This window comes from Anguilla anguilla, chromosome 3, assembly GCF_013347855.1.
Source record: "Anguilla anguilla isolate fAngAng1 chromosome 3, fAngAng1.pri, whole genome shotgun sequence".
Taxonomy (NCBI): domain Eukaryota; kingdom Metazoa; phylum Chordata; class Actinopteri; order Anguilliformes; family Anguillidae; genus Anguilla; species Anguilla anguilla.
Genome location: NC_049203.1, coordinates 54,749,866 through 54,762,055, shown reverse-complemented (window position 1 = coordinate 54,762,055; position 12,190 = coordinate 54,749,866). Strand labels below are relative to the sequence as shown.

General features: G+C 40.8%; 1 protein-coding gene across 3 annotated transcripts; it reads right to left on the bottom strand.

Annotated features, from left to right (window-relative positions):
- Positions 1 to 561: 561 nt before the first annotated feature.
- On the bottom strand, positions 562 to 11,712 carry LOC118222890 (type-1 angiotensin II receptor-like). Of its 3 annotated transcripts, none has more exons than XR_004764351.1 (2): positions 11,217 to 11,712; positions 562 to 2,032 (listed from the first exon to the last, which is right to left on the bottom strand). XR_004764351.1 is itself a non-coding variant. In XM_035408805.1 (2 exons), exons 1-2 carry the CDS (start codon positions 8,991 to 8,993, stop codon positions 1,357 to 1,359), a joined length of 705 nt encoding a protein of 234 aa, XP_035264696.1. In that variant the 5' UTR covers positions 8,994 to 9,068; the 3' UTR covers positions 562 to 1,356. The 3 variants fall into 3 exon arrangements, 2 of the variants coding, with proteins under 2 accessions (XP_035264696.1, XP_035264695.1); XM_035408805.1 differs by lacking the exon at positions 11,217 to 11,712 and adding an exon at positions 8,965 to 9,068; XM_035408804.1 differs by lacking the exon at positions 11,217 to 11,712 and adding an exon at positions 2,413 to 2,549.
- Between the last annotated feature and the right edge of the window lie 478 nt (positions 11,713 to 12,190).

Below are 12,190 nucleotides of genomic sequence, written 5' to 3'. Positions count from 1 at the left end.
CAGTACCACAACTGTTATGCTTTTCTGGTAAATGTATAAAGTGCTGCCACAAGTAAAATCATTATCTGTGGGTTTGCGGTATTCCTAGCTCACATTTTCTCAGTTAGCCAGTTTACTCCAGATCAGCAGTGGTATATGATGAGAGTGTATGTCATGCATTCATTTATGGTTTGTAACACAGCAGGATGTGAAAGTCATGACTATTTTCCAGCCAAAAATAATACAAGTTGGGCTGACTTGTTTCAGAGAATAGTGAGATCATAGTTTCCCCCTTGTTATGTATAATTCCATTTTTTTTCCCCCAGCCCTGAAGTTCAAGACCTGACAGCAGCCAACCTTTTGTGTTTACCACATACGGGTAGCAGGCTTCCATGACAGAAGAGTGGATTTTGAGCCAGAGTAGGAATATAAATACTTTCTTACTGTTCAAATTTCTCAGCACACATTTCTGTGCGCCTTGGTAATGGCCTGCATATTTATACAATGCGTAGTTGGCTATAGTTCTGTGGAGCACAAATGCGCAAGCCTAGAAATCATTCCAGTACTAAATGGTTGTTTTTTCTTTGCTGAACAGCATGCTTATTATTTTTTTATTTTTACCACAATCCACTAACACCTGAATTCTGCAGTGAAAGAGGAACATTTAAATCATTTTTGTATAATTTTTCATTTTTTATTAAAGGCAAATACAAGATTTTTTTTTTGCCTTGCTGTGGTCTTGTGTTTACAATCAAAGAAGTCTCCTCCTTCATCTTCAACTCTGTCCACTCACCCCTGAGTCACAGACACACAGAAATTCATTAGAAACTACTGGTAAATTTCCCCCATCGATTACTTGGAACGGACATTACAAATTTCCAGCTGGGACCAGAGACAGAGAATGCCAGCACATAATAGATATGCCATAGCATGGTTGTTTTATAATATTTTCAAGGTAAAAATCCTGCACAGTATGCCTTTAATTCTTTTCAGCAGTGACAAAACATACATTTCACATACTAGCACAAATGATTGCCCATTTTTTACCAGGTAAAAAGCATTAAAGTTATTATTAATAAATTAATCATATAAACAATGAACAATGAGTGCACAAATCCTGATAATCACTGATACTGTGTTTATCAGTTTAGTGTCTATAATTTTAAATACCAGCAGTCTTTCTGAGCACAGTGATTTTCTTTGACCCTTGAAATGTTTCCCCCTGCTGTGGACATTTCCAAGAACAGAAAGCTCTATATATAAACTGCAATAAAGTTCAAATCAACATAAAAACAAACGAAGCAAGTCCAACAGCAGCCAAGCTGTCTTCTGTAAGTTTGTCAGCAGCTCATAGCTCCTGGCGAGCATCACATGGTGCTAATGGAAGTGACTCTTCCTGTGCTGAGGACTGTAGGTAAAGAGTATATAGTACACCCATGCATTTCCCAGCCACAGCGCCCCCCTCAGGCAGTGAGAGAACACACGGAGGAAGGGAGCTATCAGCAGGCACCCCCGCAGCACCAGCCCCAGAAGAGGTCCTTGAGGGTACAGGTCCTGGGCATGTTCAGCGGCCTGCAGCACCAGCAGCTCCACCATCACTGCTGTCCACACCAGGGTGCAAGCCAGACGGGCGCCACGGACCGTCCGGAGCCTGCGGGACTCCACAGGCCTCCAGGTCACCAGCAGGGCCTCCAGGCTCAGGCAGCTGAGGAACAGCAGGCTAGCATGCTGGTTGGCGCTCAAGAGCTCGCTCCCCAGTTTGGCCAGGGCCCCACGGTCCTCCACGGCCCACCCTAGTGCACCAAGACCCCAGCATGCCACCACCAGGCCATCTGCCCAGGGCAGCTGGCTCAGCAGTACGGTGGAGGCCTTGCGGGACACATGGGGGGAGCACAGGAGGAGCACGGCTGTGTACAGGCTGGCCAGGGCCCCCAAAGTCAACAGTACCTCGTTCCCCAGAGGAAGAACCAAAACCTGCAGGTATTTCAACAGCAGATACCTCTTCAGTCCACCCCGAGGATCCCGTGATACAGCTCCAGGAACACTGGCCTCCCTGTAACAGTAACAGTTTTATTCACAAGTTTATTTACTAATTAGTGATCAGCTTTCTGCATAACAGTCCTTTCCTGGCATGTTTTTGAGTCAAAACATGGTATTTCTGATTCACATAAATGTTATGACCGTTTTGTTTGTAATTCCAGAATTCTTTTCAGAACATTCTTAATATTTGTTGTTTTCATTTTTATGGTTAATTCATTGGCACAAAAGCAATACATTACTTAAAAAGCAAAGGGATGTCGAATAGCATGCCTGACAGCAAGACAATCAAAATACAAACCAAATAAAATATATTACAAAACTGCCCAGGTATCACAGTCACTCAACCATAATCAATTTACCATGGCCTGTATGAATCAAGTTTTCCAAACTTACATTTGCTTGGAGCCTAAGGGCTGAGCACTGACTTCCTTTATAGTTTTCATGTGTTTGGCAGGCTATTGTTCTTGAGTTCTCATGTCTTTAGCATGGGATTGTAGCAGTTCAGTGAAAGTGTGTCTCCTTTTTCTGCAAGTCTGGGCCAATCAGACCACCGCAGAGCTATGCAACACCCCTCTCCTCCTCCACTGGCCCTCCCCTCCTTATATTCATCAAAGGAAGACCCAGCTCTGACGCATCGCCTGCTGCGGGATTTTGGGGAATGCCCTACCCTTTCCTGACCCAAGCTGCTGAGACTCATCGCCTGGTCACGTCATTTGATTGGCAATTGTTTATTTTTCCATACACCAAAAACTGATCTATGACGGAATTTGTCTGGTTTTGCGTGTGTGTGTTATATTGGGTTATATCTCCTGAGCACAGAGAGTTTGCTCCTGAGCAAACTCTCTGTGCCTTCAGGTTTTACAGCCTGCTAGCACACCATTTTCTTTTGTGGCATGTGCAAGCCATGATTATATCACCAAAAAAATGAAAAGAGCAAAAGAACACTTGTCAAATTTAAATTGAGAAATGTGACCTGGGAAAACCTTTTTTCAACAAAAGATTATAATATCCTATAAATGTTTTAGTCTCAAATAGTGGTTTATTTAGTTGTTCTACACTGTGAATTGTCCTCCACTACAGTGGAATATGAAATGTTCCATGTATATTTATGTTCTATGAACTGTATCTGAGGCATTCTGCACTGTAATATGTGTAAATTGTGTTTACAGAATATTCCTTGTTGGAAAAGCAATTTGGTCAGTGTCGTGCAGAAACCTTACATTTCCATGAAATGTCATTGTCGGGAACAGAAAAAATAAAAAACAGCTTTTCTTTTCCATTCTTCAACATAGTCAAGTGAGATTTTCAACAAACTATATTAGTTGAGTTATGAAACACTTTGTATGCTGAACTGAATAGTATTCTTAAGTTGGGCTTCTTCATAGGTCATTAAAAAACTCCAAATTGGGAATAAAGACAAATAAATACAGTATAAAAACCATGTGTCCCCACCAAGGGTGGTCATCTTTTGTCTTTCAGGTGTAACAAATCTTAGATCGGCAAACTCCCTGAAAATGTGGAATCAGTTATTCAGCAGACAGTCCTCATGCCATGTGGGTTCATCGTGCTCAGTGTATAGAGGCTTTTCCTTCCAGGTAGATTGATACTTGTCATTCTGCACAATGACACCCTGAAGAATTTAAAGGAACCCTGAAGTTACTAAAGTGACCAGGACAAACCTGTGAATTTCCTGTGTTCTAAGGACGCGTTCCACCCAGCGTCACGTGGGGACCCAAGGGGACACAGTGCAGCTCAGCTCCCAAGCCCTACGGCTGACCTTAACGGGCACTTTGCCAACATCAGCAGTGGAGGCCGAGCCCCTCCCTCTTTCCCCTGTCCCTCAGAAGAGACAACCTGCTGCTCCACACGTCTCTGGATCAGGGTTATAGTGTCACACTCTTCCAGTAAATCTGCATTTTAATTTGCTTCCGTTTCCTCCTCCAGTGTCATCTCTGTATTCCCATCAGCTGTTGACTTGGCCTGGCTTCAGAACCCATTATAAGTTCCGATCCTCAGTGGAATACCACAGTCTCCACAAAACAGCAGCAGTCATATGGCCTTCTGACAGGGGGCTATCTTTTGAATAGTCTACACTGATTTTGATGTTGCTTTTTAAAAAAAATTAAATAAGGACACATATTTTCTATCATAAAAAAAATATTGAAACTCAGGTTAACATCCAGGTTTCTCTCTCTCACATGGACATTTGTGTTTCATTACCACATTTCCGTACCTTCCAGATGATTCATAGCGTATGGTTGATGAAAAGCTGCAATAGATTTGTTAACCAAGGCAGTCAACAAAAAGGAAATGAATGCTTTTAATCATTGCAGTATGGAAGGACTACTCTTACTGGTATAGGCAGGGTCTCATTAAAATTAGCCTCTCATTTAGGAAGGAAGTCAAAAAGAGCCACAGTGTGAAGCTTGTGCAAACTGATATCGTTTGTTTCCTCTTGTGAATGCCCTATTCTGCTCAATAAAAACAAGTAACATGAAGTGAAACTTAACAGATGTTAGATACACACATACACACACACACACACACACACACACACACACACACACGCACACGCACACCTATTCTGTGAGGGTGGAAAACATTTTCAGTCACTTTAACATTTCTCATGCTCTCCTGATATTCATTAATCAGCATTAGCTAACGACCTCTCTATTTTACACAGCTCATTACAGTACACATCAGAGTTAATGGCAGAGAGAATGACACTGAGCACCTTGTATGGCTAAGATGCAATAATGAGGATGCTAATAGCATGGAATACAAAGAATATCACTGTCTGAGAGATGCATGCTCTTCCCGGAACAGAAGAAGCTTTTACACTCCATTGCGGTCTTCTTTCATTTATTGAATACTTCACAACAAAGCCAATTCAAACCATGTTTATGGTTTGCATTTTCGCTGTATGTTATACATAGTTGTAAGGCTCAGAGGTTGGGAGGGTTATACTGAGAGGGGAAGAAACAGTTAAATTACAGACTTTACCACATTTAATACTCAGAAGTCAGATGCTAACATGAATGTTAATAATTAAGGATGAATGAATGGCATAGTGGCATCATGTGAGCTATTTGATATATCCTTTTGTAATTCATACTCACATCCTAAGTAGAGTAGATACACATAACATATAATGTGCATTTATAATTTGCAACTGACATGGATATAAAATAAATTTTCTAATCTATTGCTAGGCACAGCATGGCATAAACAATAAGCAAATAAAAACAAAAGCATGGTTTTATTTTACTGTGGGATAGCTATTGGCGGCATTCCTGTTTGATGCCTGGGTTCATGTGTTTGCTATTTCATAATTCATTGCAGCAAGTCACACCAATTGATGTGTATTGATGTACCAGGTGTTTCCTTGGCTGTAATTCTGGAAACATATTAATACTTGAAAACAATAGAAGGCAGGGCAGGTCTATCTACCTTGGAAACCTTTAAACAAGATAACACCCATGAATGTGAGGTTAACATCTGCCACCACTTTATCTACCCATCAATACCCTAAAGCTGAATAGTAGAAATGAATTGTTGCCATGGTGATAGTCATGGTTCATATGAAATCAAGGCATATCTATGTCTAGGTGGTTGTAAATTTTGTGTCAAGGCTGCAGTGTTCCTTCCTCTCTGTGATGTCCTGTGCTCCTCAGTCATAGATAAGTACTGAGCTGCACTGTGTCACTGTTGTAGACAGTGAGTGGCAACCAGAGGCATGATATCTACATCCAGCAATGGCTTGTAGCATTCTAAAGCGTTTTACAGGGGCCCAAATATGCAAATTAAGCAACAGGTTTTTCATGAATTAATAACTACCTTAAAGTATGACATATGTTGAGTGCTCAGATGGCAACAGCAGATAACTACCTAAAATTATGACATATGTTGCGTGAGTGTTTCAATTCTAAAGCCACCAAAGTGCATTGTGGTTTATTTTTGTGTTTTCCTTTGGGGAAAATATGCATGCCAATTCTTTCCAAAATTTATGGAAGGTTAAAAGGGATGGTTCTTGTTCTCAGAAGGGAATAAACTAGAAAATGATGTCAATTTCATAAGAAACAGACTGGAATATCATTTTGCCTGCATGCATGAAGGACTGAGACTTGGCAGGGAGGAAGTGAAATATTTTATCTCTTCTCAGCAGCATATTCTCACACATATACAGGGGTGGAAAAAAAACAATCCGAACAAAAGCAATAGGGTTATAGCACCTGCAGTGCTTGGACTACGGTAGCCCTGAAGGGCAATTCTTGCTCTCTGAGAACTGTCGACGTGTTCTGAAAAATAGCTCCGTGCTGGGAACTGTCAGCTCTGTGCTGAGAACTGACTGCTCCTCGCTGTGAACAGCCTACGTGCTCTGAAAAACAGCTCTGCGCCAAGAGCTGCCTATGCACTAGATGCTTACAGCCAGTTCAGCAATAGACTGTGAAATATATAGATATATTTGAAAAATCTTGAATATTTTGTATATGATTTACTAATATTTCAGAAATATTTTTTATTAAGTTGCTCAGTTGCTGTAACGAAAACATGTTACAAGACATATATACTGTATATACACTACATGGCCAAAAGTATGTGGACACCTGACATCCAACATCTTATCCAAAATTATGGACATTAATATGGAGTTGGTCCACCCTTTGCTGCTGAAACAACCAGGAAGGCTTTATGCTAGACGTTGGTGCATTGCTGCAGGGATTTTCTTCCATTCAGCCAGAAGAGCATTTGTAAGATCAGGCACTGATTCGGTGAATAGTCCTGGCTCACAGTTGGCTTTAAATGTGATCCCGAAGATGTTGGATGGGGTTGCGGTCAGGCCACAGAGTTGGAAGCATAGAATCATTTAAAATGTCATTGCATGAAGGTTTGCATTCGCTGGAACTAAGGGGTCTAGCCCAAACCATGAAAAACAGCCCCAGACCAAGGGGTGTCCAGATACTTTTTTCTCATATAGTGTATATCTCTATATTGAATGCATGCACATCTCCACTTAGGTCTAGCCTGGAAGTGAGGATTAATGAGAGAACCAGTTGAAAAGTCCTTTCTTCCCACAACAGCTGTTTTATTTCATTGACTGCTAAGGTCCAAATTGTGGTGACTGGCTAACTTGGACTCAGGACTCGGTGATCAGACGATTTGTATGTTGGCAAAGTCTGCAAATAGTTTCTCCAAACTCTTTGAAGTTCTAACTGTTAAGAAGACATCATTCCTATCAGTACAAAGTGTGAAAGTTTTACAAGGGTTTATACTGAAGGCATTTGATGATGCAGAGGAAGATTGGGGTGAGCAGGTGACGGTGTTGGGCACACAGATGAAGTGAACTGTAATCACAGGATGCCTTTAACTTGAAATGTACACACACACACACATATACACATGGCCACACACAAACAGCAAGAGAGAGAGAGAGAGAGAGAGAGAGAGAGAGAGAGAGAGATGAGTGAAACACACACTGCATGCAGAGGTATCTGAACTGACTACATTTATCAAGACTTAGGTCCCTGAAACTAACACCACTCCCTCTCCACTGCAAATGCTGCAGGCCACAGCATCCTGAGAGTGACACTTCTGTTATACAGCCAGAGATAAACCAACTGACAGGCAAGCAGTCATACAGAGCTACACTATGAGACACAGACAGAAAATTAGAGATGGTGACAGAGACAGATGAACATAGAATTGAGACAAGCCAAATTGAAACTGTGAGAGGAAGCACGCAGTCAACATTTTCAAGAGCAGACGGTGACTTTCATGTTCACAGACAGATAAAAAAAGATGAACCAACGCAGATAACACATGCCATATGAAAAAGGACACCTTGTTATGTCAGTTTAACTTGTTTTCTTGTGCAGTTTCCTGTTGTGCAAAGTCCCAGCTAATAGAGCGTACCCTGGGCTTCATATTACAGGGCTGAGCTCAACTGTGCTTGGCCCATTACATGCCAGAAACTTGCCACTCAGGCACCTGCAGTCTGCCTGCACTTGCTGTACATAACGTGTACTCCAGTACAAAGACTGTGCAGTTCAGTTGGTGGGCTGTACAGTGAAAAGAAGCAGAGACAGTCAGAAGTACTTTGGAGAAGTACAACAGTCTGTACACTCATGATTTGACAGAGAACATTGCCATGAGATTGTCCATGAATACAACTGGGCATTCTACAAAATAAAAAAAGCAACTGTGCCACAAAATTGGTTAAATATGAATTGTTTGATTCACTCTGCAATTGAAAATGTTCTGTTTCAGTACAGCTGCGCATCACTTATGCAACTTGGAAAAGAAACAGTTATGCATTACAGCAAGGTGTTCAAATGTCAATTGATCCTATTGAGTAACTGCATGATCTTGCTTTTAACAACCCATTAACATAGTCCTCAATATTGTCAGCAATGTGTTCACAACAGTTGCTTGTTCTACAATTCACTGATGACTTCAAAAACTTTGGCAGGCATTTCTCTCAATTTTAGTCAAAGGTTTTAGTCTCCTGATTAAACATCTCTTACAGATAACTTTAATATAGTTAGACTGTTATCACAAACCATGATGAAACACAAAATTGGGTCTAGAATTTCCAGTGCAGTATTATTTCTGGACAAAGATGCTTCCATTAGAAACTTTACAGTTATTTGCCTAATGGTAGGACTGGCTAATATGGTTTCTGAAGACCATTTTCTCTTTCTGTACAATTAATAGAATATGTCATGGAGTAAAATGCTCCCAATTGATCAGCTCTTTTTTCTAATAGTACATAAGTGTGCTCTGAGAAAACTTGCACATTAAGAAAACATTAATTTAACTGAAATGAAATCCCTACCTCAGAATTTCAATCAATCAATCAATCAATCAATCAATCAATCAATCAATCTATCTATCTATCTATCTATCTATCAATCTATCAATCAATCAATCAAAAGACCCAGTGACCTGAAGCTTGAAGCGTCAGAAAACTCCATGGTTCCTGAAAAGACAATTTCTGTTGTATACCATCTTGTTGGGAATGAACTGTATTGTAAATCCTTTATCACTTGTCATCCACAATTCAGACAGAGGCACTTGTGATCCTGATATTCGACTAATGATGCGAATGATAAAATCCATTTTTACAAACATCACACAGTTGCCTATTGACTTAAAAGGGAAGTTTGGGCTGTGTCTGTAGCTCTATCACTAGGCTTCAATCTAGATCACCCTAAATGGACTTGTTTTCCTCTCTTTACAAGACATTAACTTAATGTGATCTGAGCACAGTGATGAAGTTAACAAGTATTGCAGCTGGCCTGGAAGTGCCTACAACTCAAGCTCATGTTCCACCAACACTCGATCCAAACATATGCATGCTCATGCCACATTTCTACTTTCCTTGTGTTGTCTTTTTCTTTTTCTACTTTCAGTTTTTTTTTTCCTGTTACATTACATTAAATTTATTTGGCAGACGCTTTCAGCTTTAATGGACAGGAAGGTGTAGAGAGACAGGAATAAGGAGGAAAAGAGAGAGAGAGACATGCAAAAAAGGTTGCGGGGTCGGACTCGAACCGCCGACGCCGCGGCTCGTAATGAGCATGTGGACAGTGCTCTACAGGCAGACGTATTTATCCGAAGCGACATACAATGAGTCCATACCAAAGGTGATTAGAACAGCAACAAAACACAGGTCCGATAAATTACAATATTCATTTTGGAACAGTTATTCATAGCCACAAACACATTAAGTCCAGTTCACACAGTAAACATTACTCTGACCTAACCTATGCTAACCTATTCTGTCCGTTACCACGTAAATAAACCAGAGAAAATCCCCAAATGAAAATGAAACAACCCATTTTAAAATGATTTTGTGTATTAAATTCATTTGGACCACAGTAAGGTGGAATTTCAGGCTTGATATGGTCATAGCTTGATGTTTCTGATTTTTCAGAGATGTTTTGGTTTGACAGGACACATTATAAACACAAAGAACTCCTGTCTTCATTATAACAGGGCTTTCATTGCTATCTATCTTGGATCCTGCATGTATTTACTTTCTGGAGAACTAATACAGATAAAAACTGGTTATGTAACTTCTGACTCAAAACCACAGAGACATTGTGTGTTGACATCCTGTAGCACAGTGGTGTCAAACTCGTTGCCATGGAGGGCCGTGTGTATGCAGGTTTTCATTCCAACCAATTAATGCTGCCTTAATTGAGTCCAATTACTCATTCAGCCATTTGCGTTTAACTGCATTGAAGCACAGAATATAAGAAAATTTTTATTTAGACAATGCGGGTCACCATAGACGCCGGGTCACCATTGTGCACAAACCTGCATCCCTAATTCAGCAAATAATTTAACTAATTATATAATCAAGATCTGAGGCTGGAATGAAACCCTGCATACACACGGCCCTCCATGGCAACGAGTTTGACACCACTGCTGTAGCACTTAAACATTGTTGTAGGAGCAAAGTTATCATTTGCTTTTCATGTTGCATTTCTGTTATAGATGCATGTACTCACATTAAACTCATTTTATAGTTATTAAAGATTTTAATCATATTAGATACTTGAACTTGTTGCTTTAACTTTGCATTGACTCCGATACTCAGGGGCGCCACCAGGGATTCTGGGCCCCATGAAAAGAGCTCACATTGGGCCCCCTCCACCCCATAAAATCCTATGTTCTAATATTTTCTGTGGGTCCCTGTCAGTCAGTGCCCTTGGAATCATCCTAACTCTACCCCCTTACGGCACCCCTGCCTATACTAGTGTTGCCATTTATTAGTATGACACATTGTATTGTTTTATGAAATATGAATTATCTCTCTACTGATGTCACAATGCATTATCTTTTCCTCACTGAAATACATGTCTGCTCCACTGTACTCTTATACCTGATTACTGTTAATTTAACATTCTATTCGTATGAGCTTTGTTTATGTATGATAACGGTCCCTACATTGTTGTTATGTTTCTGTTGTCACTTCACTTTTTAGTTGACTATCTGCTTTTCTCTTGCACAATCTTTGTTTCGGTTTGTAGTATGGGCGTGGTTTTTCTCTTTCTCTCTCTCTCTCCCCTCAGCTGATCACTCTCACCTGTTCTGGCCGCATTCTCATGCACGGACTAATCACTAATTTCGTTCACCTGTTCCCTGTTTGCATGTTCACGGTCTGTTCAATTATCTCTCACTTCACTCACCTGGTTCCCTTGGTATATATTTTCTGTTTCCCTGTTCTTCCTTGCCAGGTTGTGCCTCCTGTTTATAGTGCCTTTCCAGCGGTTTCTTCTTGTTAGTGGGTCTTGTGTTTTTATCTTGCCTGTTTACCCGACCACCGATTTTTGCCTGCCGACTTTGTTTTGCTGATTTCCTGTTATGACCCCCGCCTGTTTACGACTGAGTTTTGCCTTCCGATTCTGTACTTTTAGCCCGGTGGATTTTTCTGGTTTTTTTTATCTTTGCACGAACTGACTACGAGACTGCCTGCTGTATTGTGTACCTTTGAATTAAATCTCTCCTTCGGGAGTTTCGATACGCAGTTGTCCAAGTCTGCATTTGGGTCCGCCACACCTCGACCCATGACAACTTTTTTCATTGTTCTGTTCAGTTTCGGAGTAACGGTTTCTTAACGTACTGCTATTGTTGGATATTGAACGTGCAAATAAACCTCTTTCGTATCTCTATTGACACCAGAGTGCAGTTGATTGAATCACTGTTGAAATAGACTGCCAGATATCGGACGAGTTTCAACGCATCAAGCTAAACCAAGCAGCCACAACTGTCTACAAACATACGTGACATGCCGCTGTGTTGCAGCTGACGCGCTTACACCTGCAGCTTGCAGTACTGACAAAATGTGTGAACAGCAAGTTGTTTGGAGAGTTAAAAGCCATTTGTAACACAAATTTGTTTTACCATGAACAATCAAACACTCAGTTCCTCGTAATCAGCTAAACACAAATTCGCGTGTGCATCGGAAACAGCAGAGGTGTAATCTCGGCAACACAAGTTGGGTGCCTTCGGGTGTATTTGAACTCGCAACAAACAAAATGGAGCTCCGTTTTATTTATTTTCTTAGATTATCTTTATGCAGCCTACAGACTGTTCTGAACAAATGTCATTCTCACTTGATTGAGAGTGTGCCAGAGAATGCTTGGGACTTGCCACTTTGTGG

Coding starts and splice junctions, on each gene's coding strand:
- LOC118222890 (XM_035408804.1), bottom strand. CDS start 2,462: ATGAAAACTATAAAGGAAGTCAGTGCTCAGCCCTTAGGCTCCAAGCAA. Junction 2,033..2,412: donor CCCTTAGGCTCCAAGCAAAT/GTAAGTTTGGAA, acceptor TTACTGTTACAG/GGAGGCCAGTGTTCCTGGAG.